This window comes from Bos mutus, chromosome 7 (genome assembly GCF_027580195.1).
Source record: "Bos mutus isolate GX-2022 chromosome 7, NWIPB_WYAK_1.1, whole genome shotgun sequence".
NCBI lineage: Eukaryota > Metazoa > Chordata > Mammalia > Artiodactyla > Bovidae > Bos > Bos mutus.
The window spans coordinates 48,612,254-48,639,293 of record NC_091623.1 but is presented as its reverse complement, the minus strand read 5'-3'; the positions used below and the strand labels follow the sequence as shown (position 1 = coordinate 48,639,293).

General features: G+C 56.0%; 1 protein-coding gene across 1 annotated transcript in view; it reads right to left on the bottom strand.

Annotated features, from left to right (window-relative positions):
* Positions 1 to 27,040, bottom strand: part of OBSCN (obscurin, cytoskeletal calmodulin and titin-interacting RhoGEF) — a 236,110-nt gene that overhangs the window by 43,003 nt on the left and 166,067 nt on the right. Inside the window, 19 exon segments of the mRNA XM_070373477.1 lie at positions 6,855 to 7,133; positions 7,928 to 8,792; positions 9,318 to 9,691; positions 10,502 to 10,777; positions 10,896 to 11,183; positions 11,481 to 11,756; positions 12,517 to 12,789; positions 18,741 to 18,816; positions 18,994 to 19,190; positions 19,499 to 19,768; positions 21,676 to 21,948; positions 22,109 to 22,375; positions 22,547 to 22,813; positions 23,494 to 23,757; positions 24,063 to 24,326; positions 24,625 to 24,909; positions 25,261 to 25,524; positions 25,848 to 26,111; positions 26,648 to 26,911. Coding sequence (XP_070229578.1) covers positions 6,855 to 7,133; positions 7,928 to 8,792; positions 9,318 to 9,691; positions 10,502 to 10,777; positions 10,896 to 11,183; positions 11,481 to 11,756; positions 12,517 to 12,789; positions 18,741 to 18,816; positions 18,994 to 19,190; positions 19,499 to 19,768; positions 21,676 to 21,948; positions 22,109 to 22,375; positions 22,547 to 22,813; positions 23,494 to 23,757; positions 24,063 to 24,326; positions 24,625 to 24,909; positions 25,261 to 25,524; positions 25,848 to 26,111; positions 26,648 to 26,911 — 5,586 coding nt within the window.

Sequence of the window (27,040 nt, the reverse complement as noted above, 5' to 3'; positions counted from 1 at the left end):
TTGATTCTTCTGATCCATGAACATGGTATATTTCTCCATCTATTTGTGTCATTTTTTATTTCTTTCATCAGTGTTTTATAGTTTTTATATATAGGTCTTTTTTTTCTTTAGGTAGATTTGGATTTTACATTAATGATGTGATTTTTTTTCTGAAAGCCCCTAAGGATGTGGTGATTCTTCCATAAGCCAGGGTAACCAACCACAGGATTAGAAGTTTGGGAACCTCTGACCGTCAGGAAGGAGAGAAGGGCTGGAGATTTAATTCAATCACCAACGGTCAATGATGTAATCAGTGTGTCTGTATAATGAAACCTCCATAAAAACCCAAGAGAATAGGGTTCAGAGAGCTTTCCAGTTGGTGAGCACACGATCAGGGGAGAGTGGCAAGCTCGACCTGGGCCCTTCCCTCCTGCCTGGCCTACACATCTCTTCCATCTGGCTGTTTCTAAGTTATATCCTTTTATAATACACTGCTAACATAGTAAGTAACATCCTTCTCTGAGTTCTGTGAACCACTTTAGTAAATTAATCAAATCCAAGGAACGAATCACTGGAACCTCTAATTTATAGCATATTGGCCAGAAGCACAGGTGACAACCTGGACTTGCAGCTGATATCTGAAGTGGTGAGAGGCAGCTTTGTGGGAGTGAGCCCTTAGCCTATGGGATCTGACGCTATCTCTGGGAAGATGGGATCAGAATTGAGTTAAACTATAGGACACTCCAGACCACCTGACCTGCCTCTTGAGAAATTTGTATGCAGGTCAGGAAGCAACAGTTAGAACTGGACATGCAACAACAGACTGGTTCCAAATAGGAAAAGGAGTACGTCAAGGCTGTATATTGTCACTCTGCTTATTTAACTTACATGCAGAGTACATCTTGAGAAATGCTGGGCTGGAAGAAGCACAAGCTGGAATCAAGATTGCCGAGAGAAATATCAATAACCTCAGATATGCAGATGACACCACCCTTATGGCAGAAAGTGAAGAAAAACTAAAGAGCTTCTTGATGAAGGTGAGCGAGGAGAGTGAAAAAAACTGGTTTAAAACTCAGCATTCAAAAAACTAAGATCATGGCATCCAGTCCCTTCACTTCATGGCAAATAGATGGGGAAACAGTGGAAACAGTGTTAGACTTTACTTTTTGGGGCTCCAAAATCACTGCAGATGGTGACTGCAGCCATGAAATTAAAAGACGCTTACTCCTTGGAAGGAAGTTATGACCAACCTAGATAGCATATTCAAAAGCAGAGACATTACTTTGCCAACAAAGGTTCATCTAGTCAAGGCTATGGTTTTTCCTGTGGTCATGTATGGATGTGAAAGTTGGACTGTGAAGAAAGCTGAGCGCCGAAGAATTGATGCTTTTGAACTGTGGTATTGGAGAAGACTCTTGAGAGTCCCTTGGACTGCAAGGAGATCCAACCAGTCCATTCTGAAGGAGATCAGCCCCGGGATTTCTTTGGAAGGAATGATGCTAAAGCTGAAACTCCAGTACTTTGGCCACCTCATGCAAAGAGTTGACTCATTGGAAAAGACTCTGATGCTGGGAGGGATTGGGGGCAGGAGGAGAAGGGGACGACAGAGGATGAGATGGTTGGATGGCATCACTGACTCGATGGACATGAGTCTGAGTGAACTCTGGAAGTTGGTGATGGATAGGGAGGCCTGGTGTGCTGCGACTCATGGGGTCGCAAAGAGTCGGACACGACTGAGTGACTGAACTGAACTGAACTGATAGGACACTCATCTGGTGTCTCAGAGAATTTCTTTTTGTGGGAGAGAAAATACCCACAGGTTAGAACTGGGTACAGAATGAGCAGAATGGTTTTCAAATCACAGGAATTATGCAAGTGAAGGACAGTGATCTGTTAGAGACAGGAATGCAGGCAGATTCTTTACTAACTGAGCTATGAGGGAAGCCTCAGGAAACAACAGTGGGCCCTATAACTGCCCCAGCTTACTGCCTGAAGTTTACATGAAGAGGAAACTGAGGCAGAGCCAAGCAGATCTTGAGTAGAGGAAACAAGAGCTGATGTCCTGAGAGACAAAGGCAGTCTTTGTCTATGGAACAGAAAATCAGAGAAGAGAAAGCTGTGCAGAGAGAGGGCCCCCTCCAGAGCACCAATTGGTACATGCATACAGGAGAGCCATCTGAAAGGGCCAGAGAAGACAGGGCCACAGGAGCACAAGGGCTGAAATAATGTCTGTCTACAGGCAGATTGGGCACTTTCATAATTCATAGGCATCAGGTAGAGTGCTCAGGAAAACTTACTTCAGCAGACAAAGACAGTCAGCCTTGGACTGAGCACTGCCTTGGCCCCACCTAACAAATCACACAAGGCATATCCAAAAGGATCCAGCTGCTTCCAAGTGACTCATTGTATTACTCAAGAAGACATGCAGAAACACAAAATACTCACCTCCCAATGGGGTTAAATTCACACTGTCTGGCATTCAGCCAAGACTGTCAAGACATGCAAGGAGTCAGAAAACACACAACCTATAACATGTAGAATAATCTGTCAGTTGAAACCAACTCAGACTTGACACAGATGTTAGAACTGAGAGAGAAGGAGATTCACACAAGCAATAGAACTGTATTCCATGTGTTCAAGAAGTTAAGATGAGATCTGCTGCTGCTACTGCTAAGTCGCTTCAGTCGTGTCTGACTCTGTGCGACCCCATAGACGGCAGCCCACTAGGCTCCTCTGTCCCTGGGATTCTTCAGGCAAGAACACTGGAGTGGGTTGCCATTTCCTTCTCCAATGCATGAAAGTGAAAAGTGAAAGTGAAGTCGATCAATCGAGCCCGACTCTTAGCGACCCTATGGACTGGAGCCTGCTGGGCTCCTCTCTAGAACATATCAAAAAGATTCAAGTAGGGTGGCTTCCACAGTGGTCTAGTGCTTAAGAATCTACCCACCAATGCAGCAGACATGGGTTAGATCCCTGACACAGGAAGCTCCCACATTCTGCAGAGCAACTAAACTACGCATCACAACTCCTGAGCCAGCCTTCTCGAGCCTGTGGGCCACAACAAGAGAAACCACCACACCAAAACAAAGAGCAGCTCCCGCTCCACGCAACCAGAGAAAGCTCACATGCAGTGACAGCCCAGGGCAGTCAAAAACTAAAAGGTAAACAAACAAGTCATTTTTAAGAAAAATGATTCAAGTGGAACTTCTAGGGATAAACAATACAATGGATAGGATTGATAGCAAATTAGATACTATAGACAAAAAGGATAGTGAATGTAAAAGCATAGCAATAGAAACTATGAAAAATGAAATGCACAGAAAACAAGAATTTTAAAATTTAAAAGGATTATTAGTAAGCTGTGGTACAACTTCAGCTGTGCTCAGTTCTCAGTCCTGTATGATTCTTTGTGAACCCATGGACTGCAGCCCACCAGGCTCCTCTGTCCATAGCATTTCCCAGGCAAGAAAACTGGAGTGTGTTGCCACTTCCTTCTCCAGGGGATCTTCCCGACCCAGGGAGTGAACCTGCATCTCTTGCATCTCCTGCATTGCCAGGCTGATTCATCACAAGATTCTGCAAGATAATTACAGAAAAACATCTACTTCTGCCTCACTGACTAGGTCAAAGACTTTGACTGTGTGGATCACAAAAAATGGTGGAAAATTCTTACAAAGATGGGAATACCAGACCACCTTACCTGTCTTCTGAGAAATCTGTATGTATGTCAAGAAGCAACAGTTAGATCTGGACATGGAACAATGGAATGATTCAAAATTGGGAAAGGAGTACGTCAAGGCTGTATATTGTCACCCTGCTTTTTTAACATATATGCAGAGTACATCATGAGGAATGCCAGGCTGGATGACTCACAAACTGGAATCAAGATTGCCAGGAAAAATATCAATAACCTTTGATATGCAGAAAGTGACGAGGAACTAAAGAGCCTCTTGATGAAGGTGAAAGAAGAGAGTGAAAAAGCTGGCTTAAAACTCAACATTCAAAAACTTAAGATTATGGCATCTGGTCCCATCAATTCATGGCAAATAGATGGGGAAACAATGGAAACAGTGACACACTTTATTTTCTTGGGCTCCAAAATCACTGCAGAGAGTGACTGCAGCCATGAAATTAAAAAATGCTTGCTCCTTGGAAGAAAAGCTATGACAAACCTAGACAGCATATTAAAAAGCAGACATCATTTTGCTAACAAAGGTCCATATAGTCAAAGGTATAGTTTCTCCACTAATCAAGTATGGGTGTGAATGTTGGACCATAAAGAAGGCTGAGCGCAGAAGAATTGATGCTTTTGAATTGATGCTGCTGGAGAGATTCTTCAGAGTCCCTTGGACTGCAAGGAGATCAAATCATCAATCCTAAAAGAAATCAACCCTGAATATTCATTGGAAGGACTGATGCTGAAGCTGAAGCTCCAATACTGTGGCCACCTGATGCGAAGGGCCAACTCATTGGAAAAGACCCTGATGCTGGAAAAGATTGATGGCAGGAGGAGAAGGGGATGACAGAGGTTGAGATGGTTGGATGGCATCACTGACTCAATGGACATGAGTCTGAGAAAACTCCAGGAGATAGTGAAGGACAGGGAAGCCTGGCATGTTGCAGTCCATGGGGTTACAAAGAGTTGGACATGACTGAGCGACTGAACAACAGGTGCAACTTCAAGTGCCTCGATTATTTGTAAGTCCCCAAATGAAGGGGGAAAGGAAAAATATTTCAAGAAATAATGCCTCACAAATTTCAAACTTAATGAAAAATATTAAAAGTGTTAGTTGCTAAGTTGTGTCCAACTCTTTTGCGAGCCCATGGATTGTACAGCCCACCAGGCTCCTCTGTCCATGGAATTCCCCAGCCAAGAATGCTGGAGTGAATAGCCCTTCCGTTCTGTAGGAGATCATCTTGACCCAGGGATCAAACCTGGGTTTCCTGCATTGTAGGCAAATTCTTTACCATCTGAGCCCCCAGGGAAGCCCCATTAACTCAAGAAGCTCAATTAACTGCAAGATAAGGAACTTAAAGACAAGTGCACCAAAAAATATGATTACTCAAAAATCATTGATAAAAAGGAAATAATCAAAAGTACCCAGAGATTATGTTTGCAGGAATTGACAAGCGGATCCTAATATTCATTAAAAAATACAAGAGACTCAGGATGGTCAAAACAATCAAGTTGGCAGACTCACAGTTTCAAAACTTAATACAAAGCTACAATAGTCAAAGCAGTGTAGTAATAGCATAATGACAAACATCTGGATGAACGGAAGAGAAATGAGTCAGAAATAAATCCATACATTTAATGGAAATTCATTTCTGGCAAAAAGAGTTCCAAGACAATGTCATAAGGGAAAATATTCTTTTCAACAAATGATGCAGGTACTTTTCCCCAGCCCATGGCTTTTCATCCTCAACACTTGATTTTTCAGAGCAAATGGTTTTAAGTCTGAGGAGGTCCACTTTACCAATTTTTCATTTTAGGGTGAAGTCTTAAAGTAGTCTTTTCCTAGCCCTTGATCCTGAGGATTTCTCCCCACGTTTTCCCTAAAAGTTTGATAGGTTCATATTTTACATTTAAGGATGTAATCCATTCTAAGGTAATTTTCATACAAGGTTGAACTTCCTATTTTTGGTTTATTTTTTTAATTAGTAAATTTTAATTGGAGGATACTTACAATATTGTGATGGTTTTTATACCTCAACGTGAATCAGCCACGGGTGCACATGTTTCCCCCATCCTGAACACCCCCTCCCTCCCTCTGGGTTGTCCCAGAGCACTGGCTTTGGGTGCCCCGCTTCATGCATCAAACTTGCACTGGTCATCTATTTCACATTTGGTAATATACATGTTTCAATGCTGTTTTCTCAAATCATCCCACCCTCGCCTTTCCCCACAGAGTCCAAAAGTGTTCTTTACATCTGTGTCTCTTTTGCTGTCCTGCATATAGGATCATTGTTACTGTGTTTCTAAATTCCATATATACGCGTTAATATTGGTGTTTCTCTTTCTGACTGACTTTACTCTGTATAACAGGTTCTAGGTTCATCCACCTCATCAGAACTGACTCAAATATGTTCCTTTTTATAGCTGAGTAGTATTCTATTGTGTGTATGTACCACAACTTCCTTATCCATTCATCTGCCGATGGACATCTAGGTTGCATCCATGTCCCAGCTATCGTAAACAATGCTGCAATGAACATTAGGGTACATGTGTCTCTTTCAATTCTGGTTTCCTTGGTGTGTTCATATTTTTGCCTGCTGCTGCTGCTGCTAAGTCGCTTCAGTCGTGTCTGACTCTGTGCAACCCCATAGACGGCAGTCCACGAGGCTCCCCTGTCCCTGGGATTCTCCAGGCAAGAACACTGGAGTGGGTTGCCATTTCCGTCTCCAATGCATGAAAGTGAAAAGTGAAAGTGAAGTCGCTCAGTCGTGCCTACAATTGTTCAAATTACGCCAGCACTATTTGAAATTCCATCCTTGAATCTGAAATTCTGTGTTTCCTCTATTTGTTTTTGGATTTTTGTCAAAAATCAGATGGATTTATTCGTACTGAAGCTATCTAGGGGCCCACCAGGAATCAGGAACAAAGATCAAATATATATATTTCTTATTTTGCCACAGTGCCGTTAACCACCCACTGTGCCCATGGGGTACCTCCAAATCTTCCCAGGTTCTTCCCCATCCCATTTACCTCTCAAGGGGGGCTCCAAGGGAACTCTCTATCTGCCACAAGACTTTCCAGCCCCAAATTCTGCCTGACCTGAGACCAATGCGGGGCTGGGAATCCTCCAGCTCAGCACTGCCTCTCACTGCCAGGATCCCTGCCCTGCCTGAATCTTCACACCCAAATGTGCACTCACGGTCCACTCGGAGCTCGGCCTTTGTAGAGGACACACCCACACTGTTCTCGGCCAGGCAGCGGTAGACACCCATGTCTGCTGGCACCACAGCCGTGATGATGAGCTGGTGGCCACCCTGTTGATCCTCGCTGATCATGTAGTGGTCATCCTCCTCCAGCATCCTCCCATCCTTGAACCACCGCACGGTGGGCACAGGCTGGCCTGTCACCACACAGTCAAAGCTCACAGGGTACCCATCCAGCACCTCCTGATTCTGTAGCTCGGTCAGGAACACCGGGGCTAGAAGAGAAGGGCAGGGCATACAGCACGTCAGCCCTGGGCTCCCCTCAGCTACCCCAGCTGCCAGAAGTTCAATGCTGCACGGCACCCATTCACGTGAGTGCTCATAGACTGGTGGCCAAACAGAATTCTGTCTCTGTCAACTGAGCTATCCCCTCCTCCCCATGCTCTACAAGAATCCTCTCTTTGCCAGCCTCCCAAGCTCCCATGAGGTCAGAGAGATAGCAGACAAGAAATGGGGAGGAAGAGGAGGTAAAGGGAAGACCAAGGCTGGCAGTCTGGGATTGGAAGCACACAAGCAGCTCGGAATTAAAGAGGAAAAATGATGCTGTGGGTTGTTTACGACGCCCCCTTTAGGGTATCATCATGATGGTAATCATTCTGACGGTAATGATGTTCCCTGTTAGGGAGATAGATGTAAACAGCGAAATGACTTTTCAATTAACTTTAGTTGCTGGAGTGGGAAATAGGGTTCAGACTGGACTATGTGCGACCCTACCTTTTATACAGATTACATCTCAAACCCTCATGGGGGAAAAAATAAATCCCTAAACTCTAGGAAGTCAGTATTCCTGAACATATTTCATAGAATAGGACTCTGAGGCTCAAAGAGGCAGAGCTGGAATTTAAATTGAGCTTTGTCTCACCCCAAAGTCAGGGCTCTTTCCAGCTCAGTGGGCCGCATCTGTGCACAGCCAGAAGCTAAAGCCCAGCCACCTCCTTGAGTCTTCAGCTGACGCTGGATCACCAGCCTGGCTTTGCTCGTCCTCCCCGCATACAGCTTGCAGACTCACCAGCCTCTGCCGCCAGCACTGGCTCCAGCGGGGCTGAAGGGGCGGGTGCCACCTTGCCAATGCGCATCTCCACCCTGCGTGGTCCCAGCTCGGACAGGCTGACGTCCACACTGATGCCCAACACGCCAAACATTTCCTGGAAGCGGCTGGCTGCCTGGCGGGCTTCCGCCAGCGTCTCAAAGCAGATGCAGATGGAGTGCTCATCTTCGCGGTACGTCTGCCAGTCCCCAGGCTCCTCAGGCTCTGCCTTGCCCTCGTCAGCGCTGAAGAAGATCTCCTCGTCCGAGACCTCCTCTGGGCCTTTCGTGCGGAAGAGGCGGTGCAGCCGCCGGGCGGCCCGGCGGAAGGTGTCATCCAGCTCACCCCCGGAGGAGCTCTCGTTCTCGCTCTCCGTGCCACTGACCACCACGGTGGCACTGTGGGCCACGTGGCCAAACTTGTTGCTCACCTGACAGGTGTAACGGCCAGCGTCGGCCCGCCCCAGGCTAGTGACCAGCAGAGAACAGGTGCCGTCCGCAAGCTGGTCAATGTGGTGGTGCCGGCTGTCCGTCAGTTCCACACCATCCTTCAGCCAGCGGGCGCGCACATCTGTCTTGCTGGACACGACACACTCCAGATGCAGGACGTCTCCCACCTGTGCCACAGTGTCCCCAAATGTGCAGCGGAGCACGGGCCCCTCCTGCTGCTGCATCTCCTTCCGGACCTTATAACCCTTGAAGGCCGCCTGGATCTTCACTGCGGCCTGGTCCAAGGTCGGGTCACTCAGGTCCCCAGCGCTCAGGTCTCCTGGTGGTGGGTATACTGCAGGTGGCTTCTCCTGCTGCTTCTCCTGTGGCTTCCCTGAGGGGGCTGCTGGGGCCCCAACCTGTGTGCACAGGTAAGGTAGGGTACCTGAGGCCCAGGGCAGGCAAAGGATGTGGCGGGGACATACACAGGACAGGGAGAAGCAGAGCCCGGGTCTCCCGCCCCAGCTCCAGGCCTTGCTCCAGCATGCCTCGTGCCTGCTGCCTGCTGTCAACCACACTCCCTTCACTGAGGCCAAGTGCCCGAGGGCTTCTGCTGCTGCCAAAAAGCAAGTCTACCCTCCCTGAAACTGCGTTCCGCAGAGGGAGACAGAGCTGTGAGGAATACCACAGAAAGACAGGTTCCAGCTCTTCAGGAAAAGTGTTTTAACAGCCACATGGATGGATGGATGGGTAGGTGAATCGCAGCTGGATCGGCAGCTGGATGACCAATAGATGGGCAGATGGTGAATGGGAAAAGGACTGGATAAATGAGTGCTGGATGGACCGATAGTCAGACAGTGGATAGATGACACGTATCGGATGCATGATGGAGTGGCAAAAATCTAAGAAGCATGGGCCTCTCCTTGCAGGTCAAGCAGACTCACCTTGCTGGCCAGTGGCGAGGGGCTGGGCCTCCCAGCCTTCTTGAGGTAGGAAACCAGCGAAGGCGTGCCTGCACGGGACTCGTCGTCAGAGCTGGTGTGCGAAAGGTCGGCCTCGCCCGTGCGCGCCAGCTCGTCAGCCGTGGAGTACTCCTCTGAGAGGTCAGGCACGGCCTCCTCGGCCTCCTGCCTCGGGCCCTGCGGGCGGCCGTCCTCCTCGGGCAGCTCGCTGATGGAGTCCAGCGTGGGCTCGCGGCTCATGCGGCGCTTCCGGGCCAGCGCCTCCCACAGCAGGTGTAGGTCGCCCTCCTGGGCTGCCTCAGGGGGCAGGCTGGGCTGAGCAGGGACCTCCTCCCCGGATTCTGGGGTCAGCACCACTGAGGAGGGCAGGAGACTGGTCAGTTAGACAAGCACAGCGACCCCAGGCCGGCCTTGGCTACTGACCACAGTTCCCTTTAGAAGCCTCTGCTGCCTGCCTGCTCCAGTACTCTTGCTTGGAAAATCCCATGGACAGAGGAGCCTGGTAGGCTGCAGTCCATGGGGTCGCGAAGAGTCAGACACAACTGAGTGACTTCACTTTCACTTTTCACTTTCATGCATCGGAGAAGGAAATGGTAACCCACTCTAGTGTTCTTGCCTGGAGAATCCCAGGGACAGGGGAGCCTGGTGGGCTGCCGTCCATGGGGTCGCACAGAGGCGGACACGACTGAAGCGACTTAGCAGCAGCAGCAGCTGCCTGCCTGGGCCCCGAGAGCTCTGATGCACAATCTTGACAAGGTTTTAGGGGCTCTGAACGGCCCCCTCTAGGCCTCATTCTCCCACACAGGAAACCCCAGGCCAGGGGCAGAGCCGGTGCAGGGGGCTCAGACAGCAGGCAAGCAAGGATTCAAAGAGCTAGCAGTGGGCACCAAGGAGGGGCATCGACCAGGGGACAACGTGACCTCAGGTGTCAGTGATATGGGTCTGACAGGAGGCTGAGCCACACCGATTGTTGCATCTCCCCAGGGTCTGACAGGAGGCTGAGCTACACCGATTGCTGCATCTCCCCACCCCAGGCCTCAGTCCTTAATGTGAGGGATGTCCGTCCAGCAGTTTCTCAAGAGAGGGCCAGTGAGGAAGCGGGTTGGCCCACTCCACACCCCAGGGCTCCTTCCTCCCCTCCGCACAGCGGGCCCCGGGGGACATACCCTGGAAAGCAGCAGCTGACCCAGAGGCTGAGTCCCGTGCAGGGGCGCAGCGGTACTCGCCCTGGTCCTCCGTGGAGAAGCCCCGGATCAGCAGCATCTGCCGCTGGCCCTGCTGGAGCAGCTGGAAGCGCCCGCTCGGCTGGACGCGCTCCGTCCCCTTCAGCCAGACGACCTCACCCGCCTCGGCCACCTCGCACTCCAGACACACGTCCTCCCCGGCCGCCACCTGCCGGCTCTCGGGGGCGGGGGCCGCAGGCCTGGGCTCCAGGGGCTCTGCTGGGAACAGGGATCAGGGTCAGCAAGGGTGCGGGCGGGGACCCTCAGCTGAGAGAGGCTTTGAGGGCTGCAAGCTGGACCCCCACCCTCGCCAACCAAGAGTAAGGCAGCCACTCACCGAGCTTCACCATCTGGGGCAGGTAAACGGGCTCCCCAGCGCCCGCCGGGCCCACTGCAGCCACGCGGAAGCGGTAGGTCTCCCCGGGGGCTAGGCCAGCCACCACACACTCAGGCCCGGGCACCAGATCGTGGCACAGCTGCCACTCTCCCGTGGCTGCTGCCTTCATCTCCACCCGGTAGCCACGGAGACCCCCTCCGCCATCGCTTGTGGGGGCCACCCAGGACAACGTCACGGAGCTGCCGCTGCGCCCCACCACCTCTGCATCCTCTGGGGGGTCGGGGAGGCCTGTGGGGCAGGGAGGAGGCGGTCAGTGCAGCAGCGGGCAGCCTGCACCCGCAGACCCGCCCACGCTGGTGTCTGCTCCCCTGAGTCCTATGAGCAGCTGTGCCCCTCAGCCCCGTCTTTCTGCGGGGCTGCAAAGGTGCACTGGAGTCACAGGAAGAGCGTGTGCCCCGAGCTCACTCTGCGTGTGGGGCCACAGACAGCCCCCAACAGCTTCTGAAACGGAAATGCCTCGTCCCCCCACCCACCTCCCCCAGAGCCCTGGACCCGAGCTGCGGCAGGCAGGCCCAAGCCACCCACCCAGCACAGTGAGCCTCGCAGAGGCGACAGCATCGTGAGCAGCAAAGGTGACCTCGCCGGCGTGCTGCGGCTGGGCCCGGTGCAGCAGCAGGGCGTGGTGGCTGCCGTCGGCCGTGACGGTCCAGTCCGCGTCATCGGGCTGCACGGAGGCTCCGTTTATGTACCAGGTCGCCTCGCCCACGGGCACCGTCTCGCTAAGGGTGCAGCTGAAGCTGGCCTGCCCCCCGGCACGGACGGTCACATCCTGGGGCGCCTCCAAGACCTCCAGACGCCAGCCTGTGGGGGCGGGGTAGGGTGGCAGTGTGAGCACAGGGCCGGCGGGGGGGGTCCTGGGGGCACTCAGAGACACCCATGCCACCTTCGTCCCACAGCCCCAGAGCAGAGGAGGGCGCCTAGCCTCCCACTCCTCCCACCTCTGGGAGCAGCCTCAGAGATCAACGTCCCCAGCACAACCACCCCGCGCTCTCCTGTCTCAGAAATCAGTGCCCTTCCCAGAAGCCCCAGCTCCCCCAGCTCCCTCCACCCCCCACCAAGCAGCCAGGTGCCCAGTGGAGGAGTCCCTATGACCCCTGCTGCCCCAGCCCTTGCCTATGACCCGCAGCCAAATATCCAACAGGGAGGGGGGGCGTCTCAGGAACCTAGGCCCTCTCCTGTGACCCCAGACCCCATACCCCCACAAGGTGACATCTCCTGGGAGGGCTCTGAGAGGCTCATGTGCCCTGTGTCCCCAGCCTCATCACCAACCCTGCGCCCGAGCAGCGTGGGATCTGGTGAGAGAGGTGAAGAGTCCCGAGTCCTCACACAGGGGCTCTAGCCCACCCTGTCCCACCCCGCGGCAGCGTGCAGTATTTAGGGGGATAGGTCTGAGAAAGCGCACCGTTGTGGCCCCAGCATCAGCCCCAGCACCCCTGATGCAGGTTATCCCGTGGGAGGGGTCTCAGACCAGCCCCCTCCACCCCTACTCTCCCACACTCCCGCAGGGGGACATCAGCTGGGGGACCCCAGAGAACCGCCCTCCTGAGCCCACAAGTCTGACCTCTGACGGTGAGGAAGGCAGACGTCACCATGTCCCCCGCCAGGAAGGTCACGCGGCAGCTGTCTTGTGGCCGCAGGTTTTTGAGCAGCAGGAGGTGCCGCAGGCCGTTCTCGAAGTAGACCACCTCGGCATTGTCAGAGGTGTGCACGGGCTCATCGTCCAGCAGCCAGGTGTGGGCGGCCACCTCCGGCTGGGACAGGACGCATTCGAACAGCGCCTCGCCGCCCTCGGGCGCCTCCACGTTTTCCAGGCCCCTCACCACCGTGTTCTTGGCTGCAGAAAAACAGTGGCTCAAGGTGTGCTCAGGGCTTTTCCTACCCAGCACCCCAGGAGTCGTGTGGGAGAGCCCCCCTCAGGACGATGGGCCTCAGAGGATGCGGCCAGGGGGAGGGTGTCTGGGTGTCCACCAGGAGGAGCCGCACAGGGACGCCCTAAGGCCCTGGCCATCCCCACACAGGGACGCCTTAAGGCCCTGGCCATCCCCACTCCGTCACCAGGCCTCGGTTAGGAAGGAGAGTACGATCCACCTAACAGGTAAGAAGCCTCAAAAATGTTCAGACTGAAAACTCACCCGAGGCTGCGGCCAGGCTCAAACGCAGACAGAGGCTTCTGCCTCTCAGGTCTGCTGCAGCACAGGCCTCCGGAAAACTGTTCCCTTCCTTTCCTCCCCCAGCCAGGGCTAACAGACCCACTGGGCTGCTCCTCTCACTCACTCGGACCAGACATATCTCTGCCCTCATTCTCAGCCTACTCCAGTTCTCCTGTACACAGAGGCCAGGAGTCAGTGATGAGAAGCTATGCATGTTCTGCGGAAGCCAGGCCTGGGCATGCCAGACCCCAGATTCAGCTCAGCACCTGGGCCCCAAGGGCTTGCCACCTCCAAGAGCCCATTCCCATGATGGGCCCCTGGTACGAACACCAGTGCCTTCAAGCTCCGGGGGGGCTTCTTGGAGGAGGCAGATCTCTGAGGATGGGCATGACTGAGCCAGGAAGGGGAGGTGTCCAGGAAGCAGAAGCACCTGGAGGGGACACTGCGGTGGGAATGAAGAGGGATGGGTGAGGGGCAGCAGGGAGCCAGGCCAGTGGAGCGAAGGACACAAAACAAGGTGACGAGTGGAGTCGGGCAGGAACGGAGCACAACGGCACCCAAGGCTGCACAGGATGCTGGGGAGGGACCTCCCCAGAGCAGAGGCCCCACAGCGCCCATCCACATCCTTCTCTTGCTGCCCTCCTGGCCCAGGTCTGCTCACGTCATAGACCAGACTCCCCCACATCCCTGGCTCCTTTATTCCCTGAGTCAGAACTGACAGAACCAATAGGGACTTAGGGATGCATGTGTCCCACATCGCGCTGTGCTTGGATGGCTGCGGCTGCTCTTGGCAGCGATGAGATGGTTGGGGTGGGGGTGGGGGGAGGGGGAAGGTTGGGCCTACAGTCACTGCTGGAGCTCACCCTCCTTAACTCCTATTTATACACAATCCCAGATCTTACAGGAGCAGAGGTGAGCCCCTGAGGCCTCCATCCTGCCGTCTTCTGCATTTCCTTCTCTACTCCCCGCCTGGGGCCCAAAGGCTCTGCCCCAGAAGTCCCCAAGCCCCCGCCCCAGCTGCCTCCTTCAGACCAGCTCACACTGCAGCTCCTTCCCACAGCTCCTATCACATTCCTTCACCTCCCACAGCTCCCATCACGTTCCTTCACCTCCCACAGCAAAGCCACCTGTGGAGGGAGGGAGCTTTGTCTGTCCACTGTTGGGCCCCCAGGGGCCAAACAAGAAGTGTTTAACAGTGTAGCTGTTGAAGTAGTCTGTGAATGGAGTCCGAGTGACCTCAGGGGGACTGTGGCCCAGACCAGGCCCCACCTGCTCTTTCTGTTTTGCAAGGACCCTGACAACTGCCAGCTCTCACCACTGGGAACATTTCAGGTTTTCCCAACCTAACGTGGCTGTGGCCAAATGACACCCCTCCCCTGCGGGGCTGCTCCGTGTCCCCCACGGGGTATCCCTGCTGTGCTGCAAACGGGGATGTGGGGCTCAGAGTGTCCTCTGAGTGACCAGCCCAGGAAGGGGCAGCGCTGGGGTCTGAATCCGGGACTCAGGGAGCTCAGCCCAGTGGCCCTCCTCCGCTCTAGGACCCAGCCCCAGAGTCTATGTTCCCCAAGGCCCCAGACCTTCCAGCCTCGGCCTCCATCCCTCCCCGAGAGGGTGTTTGGGATGCAGATCCTTCAAGCAGCCTCTGCCCCGTGTTTCCCGGCTGTTCCATCATACTGCTTGGGGACGAGAAGGGGTCTGGGTGGGTGGGCTCAGGGCCTAGGATCTGCTTCCTGGGAGCCCCTCTTTTGCGCATCCTGTCACTGCCTGCCACTCGGCCAGCACGGCTTGGCGTGGGCCTCAGCGCTGCTGTCCTGGGCCCGGGGCTGCCCGCCAGGCGGCCTCACCTTGCACTTGCAGCAGGGCCACCACGCGGGTGCCCGCGGCCTCGCAAGAATAGATGCCGCTGTCACAGGGCAAGGCGGCCTGAAAGACAGCCTGGCCACGGTCCAGTCCTGCTCTATGATGACACGGTGCCCGTCCGCACACACCGCATGCTCGTCCATCTTCCACGTGGCCTGCACGGGCCGTGAGTACTGGCAGAGGAGCTCGGCCGGGCCGCCCTCCTCCACTGCCAGGTCCCGCATGGCACTGACCACTTCCACTGTGGGATCTGTCGGCCGACAGGCCAGGCACGTGTCAGCCGGAGCCGCGCGGCTGCGGCCCACCCACCCTCTGCAGTCAGCGTCAGCGACTCAGAGGCAAGCAGAAGCAGGGCTGTGGGGCAAGGGGGACCCAGCACCGTGACCCAGGGCCCTCCGCGTGGGGCCAACCTTGCCCCCACAGGCCCCCGCTTGTAGCAGACTGTTGGTTCAGTCTCTATCTGCTGGGCCCTCCCTACCACTGGTCCCTCTGAGCCCCAACTTCCTCTAGCCCGGGACACGTGGTGCCCCAACAGTACACAAAACCCACATCTGAAAGCCCTTGGGCCTGTTCAGGATCCAAAGCTCTGCTGGGCACGGGGCATCCCCAGTCCAACTCACCCCTTCTCCAGGGGCCTTGTCACCCGCCCCCTCGGGGAGCCCACCCCACCTCCACTTGCTGACATCCCATTCAACAAATGGGCTGCCCCGGGATCTGGGCAAGTGCCCACGCTTACTGTGCAAAAGCACAGAGGAGGCCAGTTGAGAAACTGGGCCCCAAGTGGTTGAAACCACACTGGGCTCTCGTGCCAAGAATGCCCAATACCTCTACTGAGAGCGGGCTGAGGGAGCTTCCTGGAAGTCTGCTACCCTCTCCCAATGGCTACCTTTCTCCCAGAAGGGCACAAGACCCTGACCAAACCCACAGCAGCGGAAGCAGCTACAAGCAAGGACAGTGCAGGCCAAGCCCGGGGCTGGGAAGGCTGCCGTCACCTCTAGGCTGCTCTCTGGATACGTGCCTGAGGAAGGGGCAGCCACAGAGTGGTAGCTGGGTGGGCAGCCAGGCCCAGGGCCCTGTGAGCAGGTGGGAACGGGGTCGGCCTCCAGCATCACTGCTGAGTCCGACCTTCTTTCTCATCCACCAGCTAGGACTGCTACCTGCTCACAGCGCCCACCCCTGGCACACATGGAAAGATGCCCCCTGCATCCTGGGGGTCAGTCCCCAAACTCCCACCCAGGAAGCCCGCAGGAAGCGTGCAGGGGCAGCAGAGCAGAAGTTCTAGCACAGGGCAGGGTTCCATTGGCTGGTACCTTTGACCAACAACTTGGCCCTGGAGACCAGGGACCCTGCTCGGTAGGTGACGGTGCCTGAGTCAGCCACCCCCAGGCCTGAGAGCGTGAGGGAGTGGACGGTCCCATCACGCACGGAGATGGCACTCTGGGGGCCGTCCTGCAGCAGGGTCCCATCCAGCCACCAGTGGGCCTCCGGCCCACCAGCACGGGACACCTCGCAGGAGAACGTGGCCACCTCCCCCGCAAAGACGTCCACATTCTGTAAGCCACGTACCAGGCACGGTGCTGCCTCTGTGCAAGAGGGCAAAAGGAGGGGAGATGGGGTGCCCTGGGTCTGTGGGGCCACACCAGGGTCTACCATTTGGGGCTAACCTGGGTCCACCATGCTGGAGGCAGCCTGGGGATGGGGTGTAGAGATCAACCCTGGCCAGCTGGCACCTGGGGCTCACGGGATGAGACAAGGAAACCGCCCACAGTGAGTCTGTGGAGAGCCATCTCAGCCCCCCTACACCCCACAGTGCCCTTCGTGACATGTTTGACTCCATCAAAGGAGACCAATGTCCCGCATCTACACCCTTTTCAGTAAGGGAGAACTGACAAGCCTCGAGTCCCATGGACGCGATCCTTAAGGGGTTTGGGGCAGGACAGAAAGGTGAAGTCATGGGGCCCACCTCTCTGAGAGGGAGGGGGTCTGCTAGGGAAGTGAGCCCTACTTCCTGGGGCTTTGGAAGCAGATGCTTCTCCCATCCTCAGAGGGCCATGTGTCCAGATGTCCCCTAAGGTCTCCTAAGGTTCTGGGGCCCTAGTGCAGAATGGCATCCTTCCCTGACCTGCTACACAGGGTGTGAGTTCAGGGGGCTTCCCAGACCCTGTTCTGTGCTGGCACACCCACCCCAGCCAGGCCCTTCCCCAGAGCACCCCATGTCCCTCCCAGGCGTGCACATCGACATGCCTGTCCCAGGCCCACACCAGTCACTCCGTGTTCTCACAGGTGTGCACATCTAACCACACCCCTAACCTGTCCGCCAGCTCCCTATTCCATCTCCAACACGGTTCCCGAGTCTGCCCATCCTCGCCACCCTAGGCTTACAGCTCTGTCTGAAGCCGCAGCTCGTGTCTGCATGTGAGCCAGCTCACCACAAACGGGCAGGGCCAAAGTACGACCCTCAGTGGGGCCTGCAAGACCCAACCCCGCTCCATGCTGCCCCTCACAGATGCCCACTCTGATGACACATGAGGCCCTTCCCACCCGACTCTGCTCAGGACACCCAGGATACGGCCCTCTCCTTGCGTCCAGCTTGAGGATGCTGCACTCTGGAGCCTTCCCCAGCCCTAGAGGCCACAGAGCTGGCACATGAAGACTCACGGTGGGGACAGCTGGGACTCAGGGCACACTGTCTTCCTGCCCCACTCCCCCAGCAGACTGGGGGCTCCCTGAGGGCAGAGCTGCATCTGGCCCCTCTCAAGGTAATAATAGACATATGATGGACAGATCATGGGTGGGTGATGGATGGAAGAATGGATAGTGGATGGATAGGTGGATGAACAGGTAGATGGGAGACATATGGATGGGTGGCCAGACGGACGTAACGAAGGACAGCAGTAGAACGATAGTTAGATGGATGGACTGATGACTGATGGTGGGTGGATGGTAGACAGGTGGGTAGATGGTGCATGGATGTATGGATAATGATGAATAGACAATGGCGGGTGGATAAACGCGTGCATGATAGATAACAGATGGTGGCTGGATAAAGGGATAGAGAATGGGTGGTGGATGAATGGATGGGTCGTTGAATAGATGGATGCGGGATAAATGGATGGACAGATGGAATAGAGGGAGGATGGATGGATGCATGGATGCATGCACAGATAGATGAATGGATAAGTGGTGGACGGGCTGATGGTCAAGAGATGGCAGATGGATGGAACCAATACGAAAACCAGGAGCAGGCCAGCAGGCGAGGGGGAGGCGATCAGAGATGACCAATTCTGGGGACAAAGTATAACAAGTTGAAGGTCCTTAAATCTTATTTCCCACGCCTGGCACACCATCTTCCAAAGCATTCACGTGCCACAGGTGAGCTACTGGACCAACATCCGAGAGCTGTCAGGTACGCAGGTGTGTATAAATGAGAGCACGGGACCTAAATCACAGGAGTAGCTATGCGGAGGGTAGAAGCCCAGAAGACCCTGCCTCGACCTCAGGGCCCAAGTCCCCAGCAACCAGCCTCCCCACCTTCCCCCTACACACAGCCCTGATCCTACGTGAGGACTCCCTCACACACCAGAATTTCTCAAGCTTATCTTCACTAGCCCACCTCCCGTGGCTTTAGTGGTCAAGGGTGCAAAATTGCCAGCCCACAGCAAGATCACTGCTGGAAGGCTCAGATTCCTGGCCTCAGCACCTGCCAACAGTCCCTCGAGTAGGGACACGTGGACATGCACAAGTGGGAGGCTGGCTGTAGGAGGGGGCTGCCCACCTGTGACCTTCAGCTGGGCCTCTGAGCGACACGAGCCCACTTGGAAACTGATGGTTCCAGCGTCCTCAAGGGTGACCTGATGGAACAGAGATGCACGTGTCAGGCTGGCACTGCCATTTCAACCACCCCGACTTTGCAAGTCCCCAGCCCAATTGCACTGGAGTTGGAACCTTCCCTCTCTCCCAGCTTTTGGGGGAGCAGGTGGGAGGCCCCTGGAAGCACTGCAGGGCACAGAAGGTCTGGGGAACACCACCTTGTGCAGGGTGAGCGAGTGGAGTGTGCCATGTTCCACGGTGATGTCGTTCATCTCGTTGGCCTGCAGGGGCACACCTCCCAGGGCCCAGTGGGCCTCCTGGCCCAAAGCCCTCGACAGTCGGCACCGGAAGTGGGCGTCCTGGCCTTCGCTGAGCTGAGTGTCCTGCAGGGGCTCCAGGATGGTCACCTCAGGAACTGCACGGGGTGGGGGCGGGGTAGAGGCACGGTATCAGCCTCTGTGTCAGAGATGCCCCTCCCCGCACCACCAGAGCCACCTCCCAGGCCCCTGGGCCTGCCCCCAGCATCCCAGCCCCAACTCCTGAAGACAGGCACACTGGGGGCCTCTCTACTGCAACATCTTGGGTCACCCCAGAATCAGTCATTCAGCGCCAGCTCCCACCCTCAAAGGCAGGAAGCCTTGCCATCTATTACTGTCCCCTGACAAGGTCTTAACTGAGGGGGCATTCCGGCCCCCAAGTGCAGTGAAGCCCGGCTCCTGCTACCTCGGACGGTGAGTTGGGCAGAGGACGTGTGGCGGCCCGCGTGGAAGGAGACAGTGCCGGCGTCCTCCGGGGTCACGCTCTTCAGCCTCAGTATGTGGGTGCGGCCACCCTGCACCGCTACTTCGGTCACCTCGTTGCTCTGCAGCGGCAGGCCCTGCAGGCGCCACTCCACGTCCACGCCAGCCTGTGACACCTCGCAGCTGAACTCTGCTTCCCCATCAGCCTGGACCTCGGTGTCAACCAGGCCCCGCACGATGGTCACCTCAGGCTCTGGCGGGTGAAGGGGGCCTTCAGCAGACAGGTCAGAGCACCCAAGCCAAGCTCCCATGTCCCCGACTGCGGGGAGCCGGTGAGGCATTCCACTCGTGACAAAGGTCATGAGGAAGGAGGCTCGGCATACGCAAAGGCGGGATCGAGCCTCAGGAGTCCCCCCGGATATTCTCGAGCATTTTCCCCCAAAAAACCAGAGTCTGCCTACTTTATTGCTTTGTGCTCTCACCTCTGACTTTACTGGGGGCTGTCCCCTACCACCATCTCTCTCTCTCTGTCAAAGAGTTAACTTACAGCTCCAATTAATAAAGTTCCTGGGCAATTAGGAGTGTTTAAATCCAAACCCCTCTGATGGCTCTCTAACTCGCCTGACAAGTTTACCCGGACTCCTGCAGCTATGCATACGATTGTTTACAGTCTCCCAGCCTCGAGAGGCATGGGAAGCTTAAGATATTCAAATAGCTTAGAGCCTCTCAGAGAGTTAAAAACTGTCAGAATAAACTAGTAAAGGATTTCATTGATGAGTCAATGCTTGTTGCCAAGTTTTCACATCCCCTGAATTGTATCCTTGAATATGTATCAATTAATAGTGGGTATGTAGAAAAAATAAGTAGTGGCCTTGGTGTTAGTAACTTTAGACCCTTAAGGTAATAAATTCTTTCTTTGTTGTAAACCCATTACACATCCGCCCTATAGGAATGCAATTTTATCTTTGGAAGATGGTGCCAAACCTTGAAATAATTACTCTTAGAGAAAATAAGTCTTTGTTGATAAGTCCTTGAGTCATAAAATGTTAGTAGGCCTTCTGGCCAGAAGATGATGTAAATCACCTAAACCATTTGTATACGATACATTTGCAGGAAAGAAACCTTGGTTTTTGATAAGAATCAAAGACTGCTGACTTTGCATCCCCTATTATCCTCTATGTGTAACTTAGGGTATAAAAGCCCCTGTTAAAAATAAAGCTATGGGCCTTGTTCACCAGCGCTTGGTCTCCCCATGTCATTCTTCCCTTTAACTTCCAGCTGAGTCTCCATCTGGAGCGCGGAACCCACCACGCTTACTAATTATGCCTGGGCTTCTAAGACCCACTCGAGAAGGAGTCTAGGGTGAGACACCTTCCGCTATTCGAGAGGGCGCCTGCGGCCTACGTAAGTGGTGCAAACTTCTTGTCTTGAAGTTTTATTGGTCTCCCGCGTAAACCAAGCTACTCAGCTTCTTTTCTCCACTGAATTTTCCTACTGAGCTATCCTCATTCTATTGTTCTCTATATCTCTAATTAGCATATAAATAGTCGCCTAGGCCGTCTCTCCTTCGAATACCCTGGATCAGCTGGGGCTGGTCCCCGGCACCCGACCCCAACTCCTCCCCAGGAAGCCTCCCAGGCACGCTCACACTCGTCTCCTGCCACAGCCTCTGCCTGCCCCGTGGGGGATTCAGCACCCACTGTGCTCACAAACACAGCTCCCTCTCGTGACACTGAGCTCCTGGGGATAGGGGCTGGGCTGGGGGCGCCTCTGCTGGGAGGAAGCAGGCGGCTGTGGGGTGGGGGGCTGCTCGAGCCCCTTCCCAGCCTGTGGCCAACCCTGCCCCGGCTGGGACATGATGGAAGCGAGATCTTCAGGACAGACAGGAGCTCAGAGAGAGTGGCCCAGGCCTGGCTGCCCCACCTGCAGGCGGGGGGTGGGGGTGGGAGGCAGGGCAGTGAGCGGGGGCAACAATCCCCTCAGGCGACACTCTTCTGTAGGGACACCAGCACAGAGCAGTGCAGAGGTGAGCACAGAAAGCCGGTACCCCAAAGGCCTGAGAGGCACCCCGGAACAGCAGCTGGTGAGAGGGGCTGCTGAGGGAGCCGGGGTGCCCCCGCGGCAGCTGCGAGGGCAGCGGGTGAGGCAGGGGGCGCTCACCTTTGACTTTGAGGAAGGCCAAGGTCTTCTGGCTGCCCACCATGCAGCTGTACTCGCCCATGTCCTTGGCCTCAAGCCCATGGATCAGCAGCTCACACGTGGCTCCCTGGCGCTGCATCTCATACTTGGGACTCATGTGCAGCTCCACACCCTCCTTGAGCCAGAGCACGGGGGCCCCAGCCTCGGAATCACTCAGCTGGCAGCACAGCCTGGCCACGCCGCCCACCTCCTGCTCAGCACTCTGCAGCTCCGTCTTAAATACAGGCCTGGGGGCTGGGGGAAGCAGGGAGGGGTGCTCAGAGCTGCTAAGCAAGGGGCCTGAGGGCGGGCGGGGTGGACCACGGAGGGGCACTCAGAGCTGATAATCAAGGGGCCTGCTGGTTTTAGGGGGGCCCAGGGACTGGGGGAGGGCAGGGGCCAGCGGGAGGCTCACCCCGGACAGAGAGGCTGGCGGTGCTCTGCGCGTGGCCCGTGTCACAGGTGTAGAGGCCAGCATCCTCCTGCTCGGCCCCGTGCACCAGCAGCTCAGCGGCTGTGCCTTCCAGCACCATCTGGTACTTGGCACACGGGAAGAGCTGCAGGGAGCCCTTGCGCCACTCCACACTGCTGCCCGCCCGGCTCAGCTCACAGCGCAGACGTGCCGTCGTGCCCTCGTCTACCTCCTGGGCCTGCAGCTCTCGAAGGAACCTCACAGGCGCAGCTACAGGGGGAGGCAGAACGTGAGGGCGGGAGCAGCTATGGGGGCAGGGGTCCACTGGGATGTAGCTCTCAGGGGACGGCAGCGGGCAGGGGGCGGGGGGCGTCACCCCAGGCCTGCCCACCCCGTGGGAGCCAGGGTCACCCCCCGTGTGTGGGGCCGCTGGGCGCCCACCTGTGACGGACAGGGTGGCGCTAGTGGCCTGGGAGCCGCAGCTGCAGGTGTACTCTCCCATGTCCTCCCGGCGCAGGCCCCTCAGCACCAGCTCCGCCACGTGGCCCTGCTGCCGCGGCTCCCGGCGCCCATCGGCCTGCACCTCCAGGCCCCCCTTACTCCAGACAACGGCGGCCCCAGGCTCGGAAAGCTCACACCGCAGGCTGGCCGAGGTACCCTCCTCAGCCTGCAGGCTCTGCAGCGGCTTCCGGAACACCACCTGTGGGGCTGCGGAGCGGGGATCGGGGTGAAGGGGAGAGGGAAGGCCAGCCCCAAGCCTGAGGCCCAGTCACCCAGACAGGAGACTGGCACCCCAAATCCAGTCAGACCCCCTGAGGGCCTTAACCAGGCCTGCCTCACCTGCCCACAGGACCCACTGCCTCAGGCTCCTCTGGAGGATCGGAGTGGGAGTAGGGTCATGGGCCAGGGTCTACTCTAAGGGAGAGGAGGGAATGCAGTGGGGGCTGCAAAAGGGACCCTGGATCTGACCCAGGGGATTCGCATGCTGACTTCCACCCAGGAAGCCCACAGGCAATCCTGTGTCCCTCCAGCCACTGAGGTGGGAAAGCAGGGATCTGCTTAGACTCCCAGGGCAGGGCCACGACCCCCAGATCCTGACTAGAAGCTGTGGAGATATGGGGGAAGTGTGGACTGCATTAGGACAGGCAGGGGAGGGGAACAAGGTGGGAATTCCATCCACACATGAGGCTAACCGCGGAGGTCACCTGACTGGAGAGCAGAACCCAGACATGGGGACACTGAACAGAGAGTTTGGCAGGTGAGCACGCGGGCGACAGACAGAGCTGCACAAGACACAGAGGAAACGGGTGCCCACCGGGGCTGCCGTGAGCACAGGAGACAGGGGCACACACACAGGCTCCCAGACGAGCCTGCAAGCCCATCCTTACCCGTGACCGTCAGCAAGGCTGAGGTCCTCTCCTGCCCGCACACACATGAGTACTCCCCAGCGTCCGTCGAAACCAGCTCACGGATCTCCAGCTCACACACGGCCCCGTCCTGCCTCAGGCTCACTCTGTCCCCGGCTCTGAGGGTCTCAGATCCCTTCCTCCACTCCACGGGGGCCGCCTTGCTCAGCTCACAGCACAGCGTGACTGTGGACCCTTCTGTGGCCTCCTTGCTTCTCAGTCTTCCTATGAACTCAGCAGGCAAAGCTGAATGCAATAAGACAGATGCAAGCATCAGTCTTGGGGGAATTTTGGAAGCAGGACATGACAAGACAGAGGAAAAGACACAGATGCCCACAGGACAGAACCTGCAGTGACACGAGAGGTGGGAAGCAGCTTGGAGGCTGGCTTCTCATGGTCCACACAACAGCCCAGGAAGGAGGAAGGAGTTCTGGGGAGTTACGGGAAGAGGGTGATGCTGAGATGAGGAGGGAAGGTGGGATGAGTGCAGGGAGACGACACGAAGTCAGTGACACCAAACCCAGCTCTGCCTGGCCACACGCGGTCTTTACCCCTGATGGCGAGTGTGGCTGAGGTCTTCTCCTGCCCACACACACATGAATATTCTCCAGCATCATCCGCGGTCAGCTCACGGATCTCCAGCTCACACACGGCTCCCTCCTGCCTCAGGCTCACTCTGTCCCCGGCTCTGAGGGTCTTGGGCCCCTTCCTCCACTCCACGGGGGCCGCCTTGCTCAGCTCACAGCACAGGGTGACTGTGGCCCCTTCTGTGGCCTCCTTGCTTCTCAGTCTTCCTATGAACTCAGCAGGCAAAGCTGAATGCAATAAGACAGATGCAAGCATCAGAGTCTTGGGGGAATTTTGGAAGCAGGACATGACAAGACAGAGGAAAAGACACAGATGCCCACAGGACACAGGACAGAACCTGCAGTGACACGAGAGGTGGGAAGCAGCTTGGAGGCTGGCTTCTCATGGTCCATGCAACAGCCCAGGGAAGAGGAATGAGTTCTGGGGAGTTACGGGAAGAGGGTGATGCTGAGATGAGGAGGGAAGGTGGGATGAGTGCAGGGAGACGACATGAAGTCAGTGACTGGACATCAAACCCAGCTCCACCTGGCCACACATGGGTTTTACCCCTGACGGCGAGTGTGGCTGAGGTCTTCTCCTGCCCGCACACACATGAATATTCTCCAGCATCATCCGTGGTCAGCTCACGGATCTCCAGCTCACACACGGCCCCGTCCTGCCTCACCCGCAGTCTGTCCCCGGCTCTGAGGGTCTCGGGCCCCTTCCTCCACTCCACGGGGGCCGCCTTGCTCAGCTCACAGCGCAGCTTGGCTGTGGCCCCTTCCGTGGCCTCCTCCTTCCTGAGACCCTTCAGGAACTTGGCAGGCAGGGCTGGAGGTGGGCAGAAAGACACAAAGACTCTTAGGCTCTCTGTACACACACATGAAGTAGGAAACGAAGAGTACACAGAAGACACAACACCCAACTGGACACAGGTGTGCTGGGGGTGCCAGCACACACCGTGAGTGAGACTTTAAAAGGTCCCACCTGTACACGTGCCGAAGAACAGATGGGGAACGTGACAAGGAGAAGAACAGATGGGGAACGTGACAAGGAGAACAGAATGGTTATGAAAGGAAAAGCAGCCGGGCAGTGGGTGAACAGGGCAGGAGAGGGAACTGAGAGCAGAGAGGCAACAGCAGCCACCAAACGCCAGCCCACGTGGCCACACGCAGTCTTTACCCCTGACGGCGAGTGTGGCTGAGGTCTTCTCCTGCCCACACGTGCACAAGTACTCCCCAGCATCCTCCACGGTCAGCCCACGGATCTCCAGCTCACACACGGCTCCCTCCTGCTTCACCCGCACTCTGTCCCCGGCTCTGAGGGTCTCGGGCCCCTTCCTCCATTCCACGGGGGCCGCCTTGCTCAGCTCACAGCGCAGTATGGCTGTGGCCCCTTCCGTGGCCTCTTCCTTCTTCAGACCTTTTGTGAACTTGGCAGGCAGGGCTGGAGGTGGTCAGAAAGACACAAGCATATCACGCGTCCTGAACTCACAGAAGCAACAGGATACAGAGAGTACACAGAGACACAAAACCCAACTGGACCTGGCCCACCTGCTGGGGTGCCAGCACACAATGCGACTGTGACTTTAAAAGGTCCAGCGGTACATGTGCCACGGGACAGACAGAGATCACGACAGAGACAAAGAAAATACTTACGGAAGGAAAAGGAGCAGACTAGCCAACTAGCAGGGTGGGAAAGGAACTGAGAGCAGAGAGACAAAGGGCAGCCGCCAAACGCCAGCCCATGTGGCCACACGCGGTCTTTACCCCTGACGGCGAGCGTGGCTGAGGTTTTCTCCTGCCCGCATACGCATGAGTACTCCCCAGCATCCTCCATGGTCAGGTCATGGATCTCCAGCTCACACACGGCCCCGTCCTGCCTCACCCGCAGTCTGTCCCCAGCTCTGAGGGTCTCGGGCCCCTTCCTCCACTCCACGGGGGCCGCCTTGCTCAGCTCACAGCGCAGCATGACTGTGGCCCCTTCCACGGCCTCTTCCTTCTTCAGACCCTTTGTGAACTTGGTGGGAAGAGCTAGAAAGGTCAGAAACACACCAACACTATAATGCTCTCTGAACCCACAGGTTAGATAGGTCCTGGACATCACAGAAAAGACGCAACACCCAACTAGACACACGTCACAGGCTGGTGCCCCAGGCTCACACACTGGACTGTGGCCCCTCAGCCTAGTCCGTTCAGTGTGCCTGGGACCCCTTCCACAAACTCCTCAGGCCTCACGTCTGTGAATCTGGTGGCAGGGCAGGAGAGGTTAGAAGGTGTGGAGGACATCAGATCCTCCAGAGGTCACTGGGGGACAGGATGTGACAGGATGGACTGGAAGACGCAGACGCCAACGGGACACAGGACAGAACCGGCAGTGACACGAGGGGTGGGAAGCAGCTCAGAGGCGTGTTTCTCGTGGTTCACACAACAGCCCAGGAAGGAGGAAGGAAATCCACGAAGTTATGGGAAGAGGATAAGGCTGAGATGAGGAGGGACGAGTGCAAGATGCCGTGAGTCAATAACTGGACACCGAAACACAGCTCCGCTTGGCCACACATGGTCTTTACCCCTGACGGCGAGCATGGCTGAGGTCTTCTCCTGCCCGCACACACATGAATATTCTCCAGCATCCTCCACAGTCAGGTCACGGATCTCCAGCTCACACACGGCTCCCTCCTGCCTCAGGCTCACTCTGCCTCCAGCTCTGAGGGTCTTGGGCCCCTTCCTCCACTCCACAGGGGCTGCTTTGCTCAGCTCACAGCACAGTATGGCTGTGGCCCCTTCCATGGCCTCTTCCTTTCCCAAACCTTTTGCAAACTTGGCAGGCAGGGCTGGAGATGGTCGGAAAGACACAAAGACTATCACACTTTGTGTATACACAGAAGCAGCAGGACATGAGCAGTACACCAAAGACACAAAACCCAGATGGATCGGACCACCCGCGGGTTGTGCCCAGCACA